The sequence below is a fragment of the Panthera uncia genome, chromosome A2 (assembly GCF_023721935.1).
Source record: "Panthera uncia isolate 11264 chromosome A2, Puncia_PCG_1.0, whole genome shotgun sequence".
NCBI classification, from domain to species: domain Eukaryota; kingdom Metazoa; phylum Chordata; class Mammalia; order Carnivora; family Felidae; genus Panthera; species Panthera uncia.
Window position 1 is genome coordinate 29,965,099 of NC_064816.1, and position 13,479 is coordinate 29,978,577.

General features: G+C 41.5%; 1 protein-coding gene across 1 annotated transcript; it reads left to right on the forward strand.

Moving 5' to 3' along the window:
- The first annotated feature begins 789 nt into the window (after window positions 1-789).
- CA2H3orf49 (chromosome A2 C3orf49 homolog) lies at window positions 790-13,217 on the forward strand. The gene is made up of 5 exons (XM_049642232.1): window positions 790-914; window positions 4,663-4,985; window positions 8,463-8,587; window positions 12,453-12,566; window positions 13,020-13,217. Exons 1-5 carry the CDS (start codon window positions 790-792, stop codon window positions 13,215-13,217), a joined length of 885 nt encoding a protein of 294 aa, XP_049498189.1.
- Window positions 13,218-13,479: the final 262 nt, after the last annotated feature.

Below are 13,479 nucleotides of genomic sequence, written 5' to 3' on the forward strand. Positions count from 1 at the left end.
AGAATTTTCTTTCTTAGCATAGTTATTTCCTACTGAAAAGCTCAAAAACGCTAGGGAGTGCGATGGGAATAAATCCTAGTGTCTGCTGCCACCTTGTGGTAAGAAAAATTTGCAGGCAGAATTTGCTCTTCCGCAGGAAATAAAGGGGGAAATCTTAGAAAGGAAAGGGATGGACCAGGCACTCAAACTTTTCAGCCCTGTGCTTTGAGAGATGGCTACAAAATTCTATGATATAATAAAATAACCTTGGGGTGTACTATGAGATGGCCAGATAACAACTGGCCTTTTTACCGTGTGTCTCCCAGGGCCGAGAGAGTATTCATCAGCTCTAGTTGAGAAACCTGACGAAAGCTGGGATCATTGATATCCCTACAGAGTCTTTTCTTTTTGGGACTCAAACATGCACATCTGAATGCCATAACCCATTGGTGCGTGATTATTTTATTACCAACCCAAATGGCAGTGGTTAGGCAATCAGGCCACCTTTTCTGCATTTGCCTTGCCCAAGCATCAGTGTTCCACAAAGCCAACCGGAATTTCCCACCGCTCTGTCAAATGCATCATTCCCAACCTCTGAGAAGTGGTAACAGGGCCAGTCCCACCAATGATGTCTCTCACACCTAGAAGGGAATAAGAACAAGATTCCAAAGCTTTCCTACATACTTCCCGCCCCCGCCCCCAACAGCCCAGAAGTTAAAAGCGCCTCTGGCACTGGCTATTTTGCTTTGCTGTTGTGAGCTGAAGACCTGAAGAAATCCACAACAGCTACGGCAGGTGGAGTTGACAGCAATGGACGCCCCTCAACTGTATCTTCCAGAGTCTTTTAAGGGTGCCTGTGGAAGAGCTGGCCAGTACCGAAGACTCCAGCAACCCAGAAAGAAAAATGGCCCCTTCAAAAGGAAGGGGATGGAAAGGTAGGTAAACAGGAGTCATCTCCTTTTCTGTTAAGGGAGATTCTTTGGATTTTGCATTAAACGATGTTCACTGGGATGGTGAGAAAGGGTGGCATCTCTGTTTCAGCTTTGCCTTTAGAAATGAAGTCTCTGAATGGATCGGAGGTTGGGGGAGGCGCTGCATTTATACATTGGTCAGGAAGCCTAGTGCCACAAAGGAAGCCTCATTTAATAGGAAAGTGTAATCGTGATGAGGAAAACCTTTCCTTTCCACCTGAATTTGGGTTTTAATGCGACATAGGACGCTAAAATAAGCACTAAGTTGTTATTTCAGTCTCAAAATTTTAGACATCACATGTCCTCTGTAAATACTATGATTTTGAGAATTCAGTACTACATTCTTTGGGAAGAGGCCATGATGAATGCTTTCTGTTCCCTTGCCCAGCAATAGGTACTGAAATACGTACTAATTGTACTTCACGCCTAGCACGTTCTTTAATCTAATGTTAAAACTGTCTTATATCTGGTATTTCCTGCCAATGGAAAAACCATAGACACAGGCATGAAATACTCCAAACATAATACATTTTAATTTGGAAAATCAATGAGATGATTTATTTTCCAATTTCTTTTGGCTTCTTTCTTACCAGGTTCATGAGCAATAGCTCAGACATGTAGAAATGAGGTGTTTTTATGAGGCCTGAATCATCAAACACCAACCTTCTGAACTTCCTTGGACAAAATGAAATATTGCAGAGATTACCACTTTCAATAAGAAAATGAGGTTAAAAGGGGAAGCAGTACAACAAAATAAGTTCATTACCAATCAAGATACTTGAAAATTTAAGACGGGAAGGGTTCTTTTCAAGACAGAAATTAACAACAGTTCTATTCCAAGGCCCTGGAATAAACTCACCTTTGTTAGTTATGTTATAAATAGATTGGGGGGAGCCTGTGTGGATCAGTTGGTTAAGTGTTCTACTCTCGATTTTGGTTCAGGTCATGTTCTCGTGGTGTGTGATTTCCAGCCCTGCCTTGGGCTCAGTGCTGACAGCACGGAATTCTTTGTGTCCCTCTCTCTCTCTGCCCCTTCCCTGCTCACACTGTGTCTCTCTCAAGTAAATTTTAAAATAAACAAATCAATAAATAGGGAATGAGGGTGCAGGGCATGGTGTGGGAGATACATTCTAGAGATTTGGACTCCTTAGAGCTGGGCTTTTAATCTGAGAGATGACATGGATGGCCTTTGGGGTTCTTGAGCCTCCTGAAGTTGTATTTCCATTATTTTGGGAGTGTGCGTGTGTGTGCGCACGCGTTTGTGTATTTATGGTAGTAGAAATTGATGGCTTTGTTAAATGATTCTCACAGAGCTCTATGGAAGATTATTCTTAGCCCATAAATGGTCTTTGGGCAAATTAGAAAATGGCATTCCATCTTTCAAACACTTTACTGCCATCTGCTAGAAAGTTATAGTAACTATATACCTCGATGACTGAATGTGAATAGCACCCCCTAGCGTTTGAGTGCATGTGTAACTGGAAGAACTCCTGTTCCAGTCCTAAAAGGGAGGTTGGCTACCCAACATGGCCTCCCTTCATTTGACTTCTAGCTTGAGGTCCCTCCTTGCCTTGTACATTTTTTCCTCACTCATCTGAATCACATATTAGTAAAAGCTATCATTTATTAGGTGCCAAGTACATGAATTTTTCTTTTTATTCCCACATTTCTGAAAACAGTATGCCCATTTTCAAATGAGAAAAACCTAAGCTTATAGAGGTTAGATAACATGCCCAAGATCACATAACTAGGAAGCGTGGTGCAGGATTGAACAAGACCATTTAACTCCGGTGCATGGACTCTTCTGAACCACTTCCCATGTGTAATTACAGAGAAGCTGAATGATTTAGGTTTAGGTTAGAGCGGTATTTTCTTGGAGGATGCTGTATGGTGGTACTCTAGATATTTTAGGTAGCATATGATGAAGGACATCTTTTATTAGTTATGAGCTTATTTTAATCCGTATTAGAAATACATGTCCCATATATTGCAAACATAACATAACATAATATAAAATCTGGGATTTCATCCAGAGAAATGAAAGTTTATATTCATACAAATGCTTATGTGTGTATTCATATTAGCCCCACACTGGAAACAATCCAAATGTTTTTCAATGAGCGAATGATTAGACAGTGGTAATCCATATCATGGAATATTACTCAGAAACAAAAAGGAACAAATAATTGATATATCCACCAACCTGGATGAATTTCCAGGAGATTTATGCTGAGTGAAAAAAAGTAAATCCCAAAAGATCATAGGCTGTATGATTCCATTTATATAACATTTTTGAAAGGACAAAAATTATACAAATGGAGGACAGCTTAAGGAGAGTGGGGGTGAGTGGGGAAGTGGGCGTGGCCATAACACATGAAGGATCCTGGTGGTGACGGAAATGTTCTATATCTTGACGGTATCGATGTTGTGACAGTTACACTTTTACAAGAGGTTACCATTGGAGGAAACTGGGCAAATCTCCCCGTATCACTTCTTAAGACTGCCTGTGAGGGGCGCCTGGGTGGCTCAGTGGGTTGAGCGGCCGACTTCAGCTCAGGTCATGATCTCTCAGTCCGTGGGTTCGAGCCCCGCGTCGGGCTCTGTGCTGACAGCTCAGAGCCTGGAGCCTGTTTCAGATTCTGTGTCTCCCTCTCTCTGACCCTCCCCTGTTCATGCTCTGTCTCTCTCTGTCTCAAAAAGAAATAAACGTTAAAAAAAATTTTTTTAAGACTGCCTGTGAAATGACAATTATCTCAAAATAAAAGGTTTAATTTTTTTTAACCAACCGAGCCATCCAGGTGCCCAAGGTTTAACTTTTTTAAATCCCTGGGATTTTATGGATATTATTGTTTTGGATGACACTAAAGATAACAGCTACTTGAGGAAGTATATTAGCTAAAGAATGGTTATCATGAAATAGATGATATTTACTCTAGAATAGTGAGTAACGCAGACATTGGGATCAGATCCTGGGCTTATTTAACCTTTCGAAGCTTTAATCTGTCATTTATAAAAAGGAGATGACAGTAGGAGAAGGGTAAATTACATAAAATACAGGGAAGAACTTGAAAGAGTGTTCCGTGCATAGAAAGCTGCTAAGGAACGTTATCTATTTGTATTACTGAGATATGCCAAAATGATGAAGATGGTGTGTGACTATTTGCAATTTTAGAAACAAGAGTTTAGAGTTATTCTATCCAAATGAGTGCTCTGTGTACATGCAGCATTTATGGGGCTTTGGGGACTGCGTCCCTTAATGACTACTCTAGCCGACTCTCCTCTCTCATCACTGTAGACTGGGAACCACCAAATCCAGCAAAAGCCATCGAGACAAGGTTGCCTATTTGCCAATATGTGTTCTAACACTCACAGACCCGGATTAAAATCAGCATTCTATGCTTGGCCAAATTAACTTAACCTCTCTTTGTTTCAGTTTACTCATTAGTGAAACAGAAATAACAATATGACCTACCTCTTAGGGAGCTAAGAGGATAAAACGAGAGAGTGGCCAGAAGGCACTTGACTACAGTTGGGTAACAAAACACCAAGGAGTTGCTTTGGCTTGGTTTTTCTGGGATTTGATTCTTGATCTTCAGTTTTACTTTTTGGAATTGTGTGATTAGGTCACAATTCAAGTTTAGATTTTGATGATTTCAGTCATTTGTTTCTAACTTTTTAATTTCCTTAAAACAAATTCTTTTTTAATTTTTAGATGGCATAGAGCTGTGTCTACCAACCTAGTAAAACAAAACATATTGGTGCCCAAAGACGAAACGTCTGGGGATAGCGACATGGAATTTCATGAAAGCCACCAAAATACAAAAAAAAACTGGATGAAGAAAATGAAGACTGTTTTGGGAAGGATGCTGTTCTATAAAAGTAGAAGCAAGTCAGCAAATGGCAGCAGAGGGGCCTCCGCTAACCCTAAGGAAACTTTCCCTTCAAACCCTCAGAGCCTTCTTCCTAGAATTGTCAAGGACCTTCCGTCCGCCAGGTTATTCATGAAACCAAGAATGAGAAAGCTGTCACAGAATGGTAATCAAAGGCAACTCGTGGTTAAGTGTCAAGGCCAAGGGGAATTGTGAAATCAGGACGGCTTTGCTTGCTACCCAAAGTGTGGCATCTCCTGGGAGCTTGTCTGAAATGCAGAATCTCAGGCCCCGCCTGGGTCTCCTGAGTCAGAATCTGCATTCTATACCTAGCCCCAGATGATGTACTTGTGCATACATTTTGAAAAGCTCTGCATTAGATTGCCTTTGAGGTCCTTCCCAGTCCAACTGGTGGTCTTTTTTTCTAAAGCCCCTGTTTTATTTAAATGTGCACCCACATGCCTGTATGTGTGTAGACACATATATACATCTATATGTATACATACATGTATATGAGAAAATCAAACTAAAGTAGAATTTTTCTTTTGTTTCTGGAAAGAGCAGTAATGCAGCCTTTGAAATAGCTATTTCCTACAGTGGAGGGTATGGGAGATTTCTATGAATATAATTTATGATTGGTAAATCCTAAGTAACATTTTATTTTATGTATCTAATTCCCACGTTCCTCGTGGAAGAATCAACATTTGGATTGTTAACTTGAAGTCTTTTATGCAATGCAGTGATGTTGTTTGGTGGGGGGGAGGGGTCCTATCAGTTATAACGAACATTACCACTAATATTTGCATTCTTCTCTGTAGCTTTTCTAAGTTAATAGACTATTTTTTTAGAGCAGTTGTAGGTTTACTAGAAAAATGGAAGATACAGAGATTTACTTCCCATATACCCTCACTCCTTACCCCACCCACACAGTTTCCTCTGTTATTAACGTCTTGGCTTAATATGACAACGCCATCATGTGATGTCCTATATCCACCATTACGGTGCCAGACAGGGCAGCTCCACTGCCCTAAATATCTTGTGCAGCTTCTTCATGTCCTTTATAGCAGAGCACCAGGAAACGTGTGTGGCCCTAAGATAGGGAATCCACACACAATCCCACATTTTTCACAGTGATAAGGCTGCATACCTGGTGAGTACTACTTTTTCCAGAAAATAAACAAACACCCCCAAAAATGATGGCTTCCAGGTGACTGATGGCCCTTTTAAACTCTCTCTTCTGGAAAAAGCAGTCAGTAACGCTAGCATCCAAGCCTCTAGCAATTACCTGGTATGGATGGACTTACCTATTTTCATTGAAAATAGCAAAGACAACATGTTTCTATACTGATGGGGCTGAAGTTGAAGAGTCTAACAGGACACAGAGGATCCAATTCTTCCTTCCCATCTGTGTGCATTGGCTTATTTTCGTCTTAGTTGGAATAACCACTATCTATACCAAGATTTCTTCCAAAAACATGACTTTCAGGCCATAGCTCTAACATTACGACACTGTCTCACCTGTGGCCCAAAGACAGTGGCTTTTCCCTGTTGACCTTCACAACATTTTTAACAAATATTCACTAAATACTTATTTTATGTCCGCCACGCTATTAAGGATAGAGTAGCGGGTGGAACAGACATGGTCCCGGATCTCATGAAGTTATAGAATAGAGGGACGTTCCAACACTAGGCAGATAATTACATCTGATGCCAAGTAGCAGCACAGGGCACCTACAGAAACCCATCATGGGTGCTCTAACTTTGGGGGAGGAGCCCTAGGAAGGCCTCCCTGAGGAAGGGACAGCTCAGTTGAGATTTGAAGGACAACTAGAGTCAGATGAGGAGAGTGGGAAGAGTTTTCCAGGAAGAGGGGAGAGCATATTCATATCCCCATCTAAAAAGAGCACTGAGCGTAATAAAGAAAAGAAAGTAATTCAGTCAAGGAAGAGCCTGTGAATAAGGTGGTCAGGACGTTGTAAGCCACATTAACAATTTTTAACTTTCTCCTAAGAATTCTTAACTTTCTGATAAGAAACCATCAAATACTTTCAAGCTGGGGATTTATATAATCTGATTTGTATTTTTTAAAGACAGCGCAGGCTGCAGAGTAGGGAGGGGATGGGAGGTCAGCAGATCCAGGAAGAATGATAGAGAGGCTCTGAACATTCATTCCAGCAAGGAACGATAGTAGCTTGGTTCGTTGCCAACAGTGGGGATGCGGAGGTAACGGGAGAAGCGTTCATAGGTTGAAGTTGTGAGATTTGGGGAAGAGCTGGAGAGTGGAGGGCAGGGAGAGGGAGGAGTCCCTGGGTTGAGCACCTGCTCGGAGGGCAGAGCCCCATTCACTTAGGAGCCACCACTCCTCGAGAAGTTCTTATCAATGGACCTTAAGCAAGATTGTAGGTGTGAGCATGGGGTGAAGGCACTGAAACACAGAGCGAATTGCAAACACCTTTTCCCCAATGCCCTGGTCAATCCCTTTGACTACATGAAATAAAAGCCTCATGCCCCGCCTTCTTTTTTTAATAAAAAGGAGAATAACCTAAACTTAGTGCCTTCTGCAGGCAATAACATGGTTTGTTTTTACCATATAAATTTTAATGCCTATTTATGATGCTGTTTTATTTATGCTAGTGTTTTAAGGATTCCTTTGTAAAAGCATGTATTGTGTTAAGAATTGAACTGACATAAAGAAAAATATTAAGGAGGCTGGGTTTCACATGGCTCCTGGAAAATGAGTATGGTATTTGATGACTGAGCCTTGAGCCACATGGCTGGGGAGTGAATAGCTTTAAACATTGTTTCAATTAATGATAAGTACTCAAGGGATGGTCTCATACATTAGAGGGGTACTTTTTCTAATTCCACAACAATTAGAGGAAAAAGTAATCTAGGGCAAAAACGATGTCTCAAACACAGAGACGTAACCACCTTGTCAGAACGCGTTGGTGACCACTGAGGTCATGACCACGAGAAAAGGCAGATGTGTACAGGAGAAAGTGTAAGATTAGAAAAAGAAAACCCAGGGGCGCCTGGGTGGCTCAATCAGTTAAGTGTCCAACTTCCACTCGGGCTGTGATCTCAGGGTTTGTGGGTTTGAGCCCCACATTTTGGCTCTGTGCTAAGAGCTCAGAGTCTGGAGCCTGCTTTGGATTCTGTGGCTCCCTCTTTCTCTGTCCTCCCCTGCTCACGCTCTGTCTCCCACCCCCAACTCCACTCAAAAATGCATAAACTTTTTTTTTTTTAAGTTAAAAAAGAACAGAAAAGAAAAAGCAAACCTATTTTTTGTCTTTAACCCTAAGGAAAAAAGCTACCGAGGGAGCATGGAATGCTGTCTTTTCAGAATACTTTCTTTTTTTTCTTTTTTTAAGTTTGTTTATTTTGAGAGGCAGAGAGAGAACATGAGTGTGAGTGGGGGAGGGGCAGAGCGAGGGAGAGAGAGAATCCCATGCAGGCTCTGCACTGTCAGCACAGAGACTGATGTGGGGCTAGAACTCACGAACCGTGAGATCATGACCTGAGCCGAAATCAAGAGTCTGCTGCTTAATTAACAGAACCACCCAGGCACCCCCACAGCGCTTTCTAATAAGAAAGTTGACCATTGTGATCCTTACAAGTTCTTTTCCCCCTCCTTCTTTCTAAGCGACTATACAACTTGATGTTGTAGAAGCTGAGACAGAGGAGATAACCCGAGGAAATACTCTACTCCGGGCCAGGAGAACCACCAAGCGGTTGTCTGTGACATCCCTTCCTTCAGGACTGCAGAAGGTACAATGCTAAAATACACTCACCTCTACAGACTTTCATATAAGTCAGTGTTCATAATAATAATAAAGTTTTCATAATAAAGCCTTTAAATCTGCTGCCTGTGTCCTCCTCTCCAAGAATTTAGGGCACAGGAAGCAGGCTTTCTGGGTCTGATTCATCTACTTCTGACTCAAATGGTCCAGCTTCTACTATAATCTGGGCAATAGTAGAGTTCTGAGCTTTCCACTGATTTGTCAACCATTCAAATATCAAGTTAGTATATTATTAGCATCAGGTCAATCATACATGGTATGTGGAGAGGAATTCACCACTGCCCAGTAGAACTTTGTGTGAGGACGGGGCACCTGGGTGGCTCACTGGTTAAGCGTCCGACTTCAGCTCAGGTCACGATCTCACGGTTTGTGAGTTCGAGTCCTGCATCAGGCTCTGTGCTGGCAGCTCACAGCCTGGAGCCTGCTTCAGATTTTGTGTCTCCCCCTCTCTCTACCCATCCCCTGCTCATACTCTGTGTCTCTCTGTCTCTCAATAATAAATAAACGTTAAAAAAAAAAAAAACTGTGTGAGGATACAAGTGTGCACTGTCCAATATTGTAGCCAATAGCCACATGTGACTTTTGAGCCTGAAATGTGGCCAAGGCAATTAAAAAGTTGAATTTTTAATTGTATTTCACTGTAAGTGAAATTTAAAGATAGTCACATGTATAGACAGTGTGGCAGTAGACAGTCCAAGAGTTTCCAAACCAAAGCCTATGCTTATCTGTGCATATATAAACTTTAGCCTAAATTGCCCAGGCTATTTTTTTTAAATCGCCTAAACTATTATTTTTTCAGTTTATTTATTTATTTTGAGAGGGAGATTGTATTTTGAGAGAGAGAGAGAGAGAGAGTGCAGGAGGGATAGGAAGAGAGGGAATGAGAGAGAATCCCAAGCAGGCTCCACATTGTCAGCACAGAGCCCAACGTGGGGCTCAAACTCACAAACCGTGAGATCATGACCTGAGCCAAAACCGAGTCAGATGCTTAATCAACTTAGCCACCCAGGTGCCCTAATTATTTTAAATATAACAAATAATGGGGCACCTGGGTGGCTTAGTCAGTTAAGTGTTCGACTTCGGCTTAGGTCATGATCTCGTGGTTCAGGAGTTTGAGTCCCATGTTGGGCTCTGTGCTGACAGCTCAGAGCCTGAGCCTGCTTTAGATTCTGTGTCTCCCTCTCTCTCTCTGCCCCTCCTCAGCTCATGGTCTGTCTCTCAAAAATGAATAAACATTAAAAAAATTATTAAAAAATACATAAATACAGCAAATATTTACTTAAAGCTAACTCTGCTCCAGTTCTAAGTGTTTTATAAATATTAATTCAGATAATAATTACAACAATCCTATAAGGTAGATAGCAATACAGGGGCGCCTGGGTGGCTCAGTCGGTGAAGCATCAGATTTTGGCTCAGGTCATGATCTCACAATTTGTGAGTTCAAGCCCTATGACAGCTCAGAGCCTGGAGCCTGTTTCAGATTCTGTGTATCCCTGTCTCTCTGCCCCTCCCCTGCTCATGCTCTGTCCCTCTCTCTCAAAAATAAATAAACATTAGGGGCGCCTGGGTGGCTCAGTCAGTTGAGTCTCCGACTTCGGCTCAGGTCACGATCTCACGGTCCGTGAGTTCGAGCCCCGCGTCGGGCTCTGGACTGATGGCTCAGAGCCTGGAGCCTGTTTCCGATTCTGTGTCTCCCTCTCTCTCTGCCCCACCCCCCGTTCATGCTCTGTCTCTCTCTGTCTCAAGGATAAATAAACGTTAAAAATTTTTTTTTTTAAAAATAAATAAATAAATAAATAAACATTAAAAAAAAAAAAAGGTAGATGGCAATACTATCCTTATTTTAAGGATTGCCCTGGGAGGTTAAATAATTTGCTTAGATAAGTGGTAGAGACAGGTTTCAAACCCAGGAAGGTCTGGCTCTTGAGTCCTTAATCTTAATTACTATGCTGAATACTAATTGTACTGTCTCAAATGATAGCCACTAGGTATATGTGACTGTTTAGTTAAAATTAAATAAAAGTTCACTTCCTCAGTTGCACTAGCTACATTTCAAGTTGATTGCTAATGACATGTGGTTCATGGCTGTTGTATTAGGCATCACATAAAGAAAAAAAATTTCCATTTTTGCAGAAAGTTCTATTGAACAGTGCTGTTCTAGAGTATCATTGTCAGAATGCACCAATATTAGTTTTGAGTTTTGCCTTTTGTGCGTTAGGTTCGCATTCATTTTATTCCTATTATGTACTGGGCAATTTCTAGGTTTGGGGACTAAAAGACGTAGTCCTGTTTTGTGAACCTTATAGTTTAGTAGAGGGGATAGACATTAAACCATGGCTCTGCAGAGCACTGAGGTAAGGATAAGTTTTTGAATGAATGGCAATGGGACAAGTAGATGTTCATAGGGGAAAAAAGAAAATTGATCCCTATCTCACACCATATACAAAATTAATTCCTGTTGGGTTCTAGATCTGTGTGGAAAAGGTAAAACCTTAAAACCTCTGGAGGACAATAAAAATTATTTCAGTATAGAGAAAGACTTCTTAGGAACAAGTATCACTGACCATGAAAGAAAAAAATGGATATATGTGGTTATAGCAAGAATGGCTGGTCAGCAAAAGACATTAAATTGAAGGTTGTCAACTGGCTGTGAAGAGTTCTGTTTAGTTCTCAGAATGATCTCAACAATGTATGTGAATTAATTGGTCACACTGAAAAATGAGACTATTTCCAAAAAAAATCAGGATTTTAAGCCTTCTTTTGAAAAATGGGATTTGGGAGCATTAGGCCCACAATTTCTCATGATTGACAGCAGGAGATGTGTAGAGGCTGGCCCCTTGGCAGGAGGCGCATTCTCTCCAGTTTACCACCAGCTGCAACTGGTTCTGTTTTACACAACCTGCCTGGACCATCTAGGCATTTGACATTAGAATAGTGGTATTCAACAAACACAGATATAACTTAGCAATTACCACGTGTGCTGAGTGTTCAGTAGGAAAAAGTACTGGGTTTTATGGGAGAGAGAAAAGAGGAGTCCAACTATACAGGTGGACTGGGGAGAGCCCGGCAAGTGACATGCGAGCCTGGGCAAGTTGGCTGGGCAGAGTGGTGGGTCAGCAGACTCGTCTGTAAACTCAGACACAGGGTAGGTCCCAGATGTGATTCCTCCTCCCACTGTGTGTAGGTCTAACAATAATTCCAAATACTAGTTACTAAGCACAAGGGGAAGGAAGAGTGAACCCAGTAAGAACAAAAGGAGCCTTTTAGCCAGGAGCCATGACCTAGGAATGATTTCCAATAGCAACACTATTAGGGCAGGTACTTAGAACCAGCAAGCCAGGGACGATAGGAAAATATCAGGCATGGGGTGAAAAGAACCCAGAGCTTTCTTTTTGTTTGGAGACATGTCTGCCACAAAAATAAGGAAACCTGCAGAAAAGAGACCAAATTAACAACTGGATCCAGTGCTAATGAGCTTTCTGGGGCACTGGTCCTCAGCACCCCCCACTCTCACTGTGCTCAGCAGCTGCAGAGGCAATGATTTCTTCTTCCCCTTACGAATGACCTGCTTTTCCCGACACTGTATATTCTTTCAGAACCAATCTCATTTCTCTGCACCCTATAGATCTCTTCAAAGAGAGCTCTGGGCACAAAGGAGATACATGGGGCGTGGAGAATAATATGAATACTGTCTCCAACCCAATGTTGTTATGTGGCAAATGTTCAGTTTATAAGAGAATGTCCCAAGGGTGAGAATTCTTAGTTAAGCACTGTCACAGAAATAATGTTGGTACTTCTTAAGCTGAAGTGGTTTTTTTGCATTTTTATGATAGGTTCCGTACTCATCAAAAAAGAGATCCCACTTTCCAGCACTCAAAAAAAAGAAACATAGCGTGGAAAACATCCTCCGAAAATCAGATTTGACAGTGGGAAAGCTTCAAATGCAGGTAGTGGACAAAGGCTTTTGCTTTGTGTTTTTCAGAAGCATCACAGAGGGCCCAGTTGAACTGAACACACAGCCCTACTAGACAGCATGGCTGTGGGATGGAGTTAATGATTAGCATGAAGAAATAATGTTAGTGGGGGGCATTCTGAGGGTGGCTGAAGGATTGCTAAGGGCAGCTCGGATGATGCTGTGTGCCTAATAAATATTGAGTGAATTCAATTAGAATGAAGGCATGCACACAGCCTTCTTTTGAGAAGAAATGAGATCGTCTTTACCGCTGGGTGGTAAATGAATGTTTTCAAGCTCTGTTTGCCATGACTTGAATTAGAATAATACTTTGGGATTTACAAAACATCCACCAAGTCCTGAACTTGTCTCTCAGGAAAAACAACCGCCCCTTTGGTTTCTACAAGGTTTTCCAACACGCGGCTACATTTCTTTGTATCTGTCATAGGTGGATGACCTCATAGAAACAGTGACAGATAAATCCATGAAGTTATTGGCCCAAAGACATGCGGAGCTTCAACAGTGTGAGTTTCTAGGGGATGAAATTCTTCAGTCTTCGAAGCAGTTCCAGAGGATATCCAAGAGAACCATGAGGAAGTATAAACTGAAAAATGTATGTTTCCCATGTACCCGCTGCTGCTTCTGATTCTGTCCCTGATTGCACAGAACTTATCTTTATGGGAATTCTTATCTTTTGGTACATAATCCTGAATAAATCTCTCTAGTGAATTAATCAACTGGGGAGAAGAACATTTCTTAGAATATTCTGCCCAACAGTCCTTCAAAAAAATTCTTTTTTGAAAAACTGATTTTTAATTCTGAGTCAACGTAAGCAAGTTTTTGCTTCATAATTCTTCCTAATATTGGAAAACAGAAACATTGATCAGGGCATAGGAGGTCCACAAAGA

Excerpts from the sequence above, each read along its gene's own strand:
- CA2H3orf49 (XM_049642232.1), top strand. The coding sequence starts at position 790 with ATGGACGCCCCTCAACTGTATCTTCCAGAGTCTTTTAAGGGTGCCTGT. Across the intron at positions 915-4,662 it reads AAAAGGAAGGGGATGGAAAG|ATGGCATAGAGCTGTGTCTA; the intron begins GTAGGTAAACAG and ends TTTAATTTTTAG. Across the intron at positions 12,567-13,019 it reads TGGGAAAGCTTCAAATGCAG|GTGGATGACCTCATAGAAAC; the intron begins GTAGTGGACAAA and ends TATCTGTCATAG.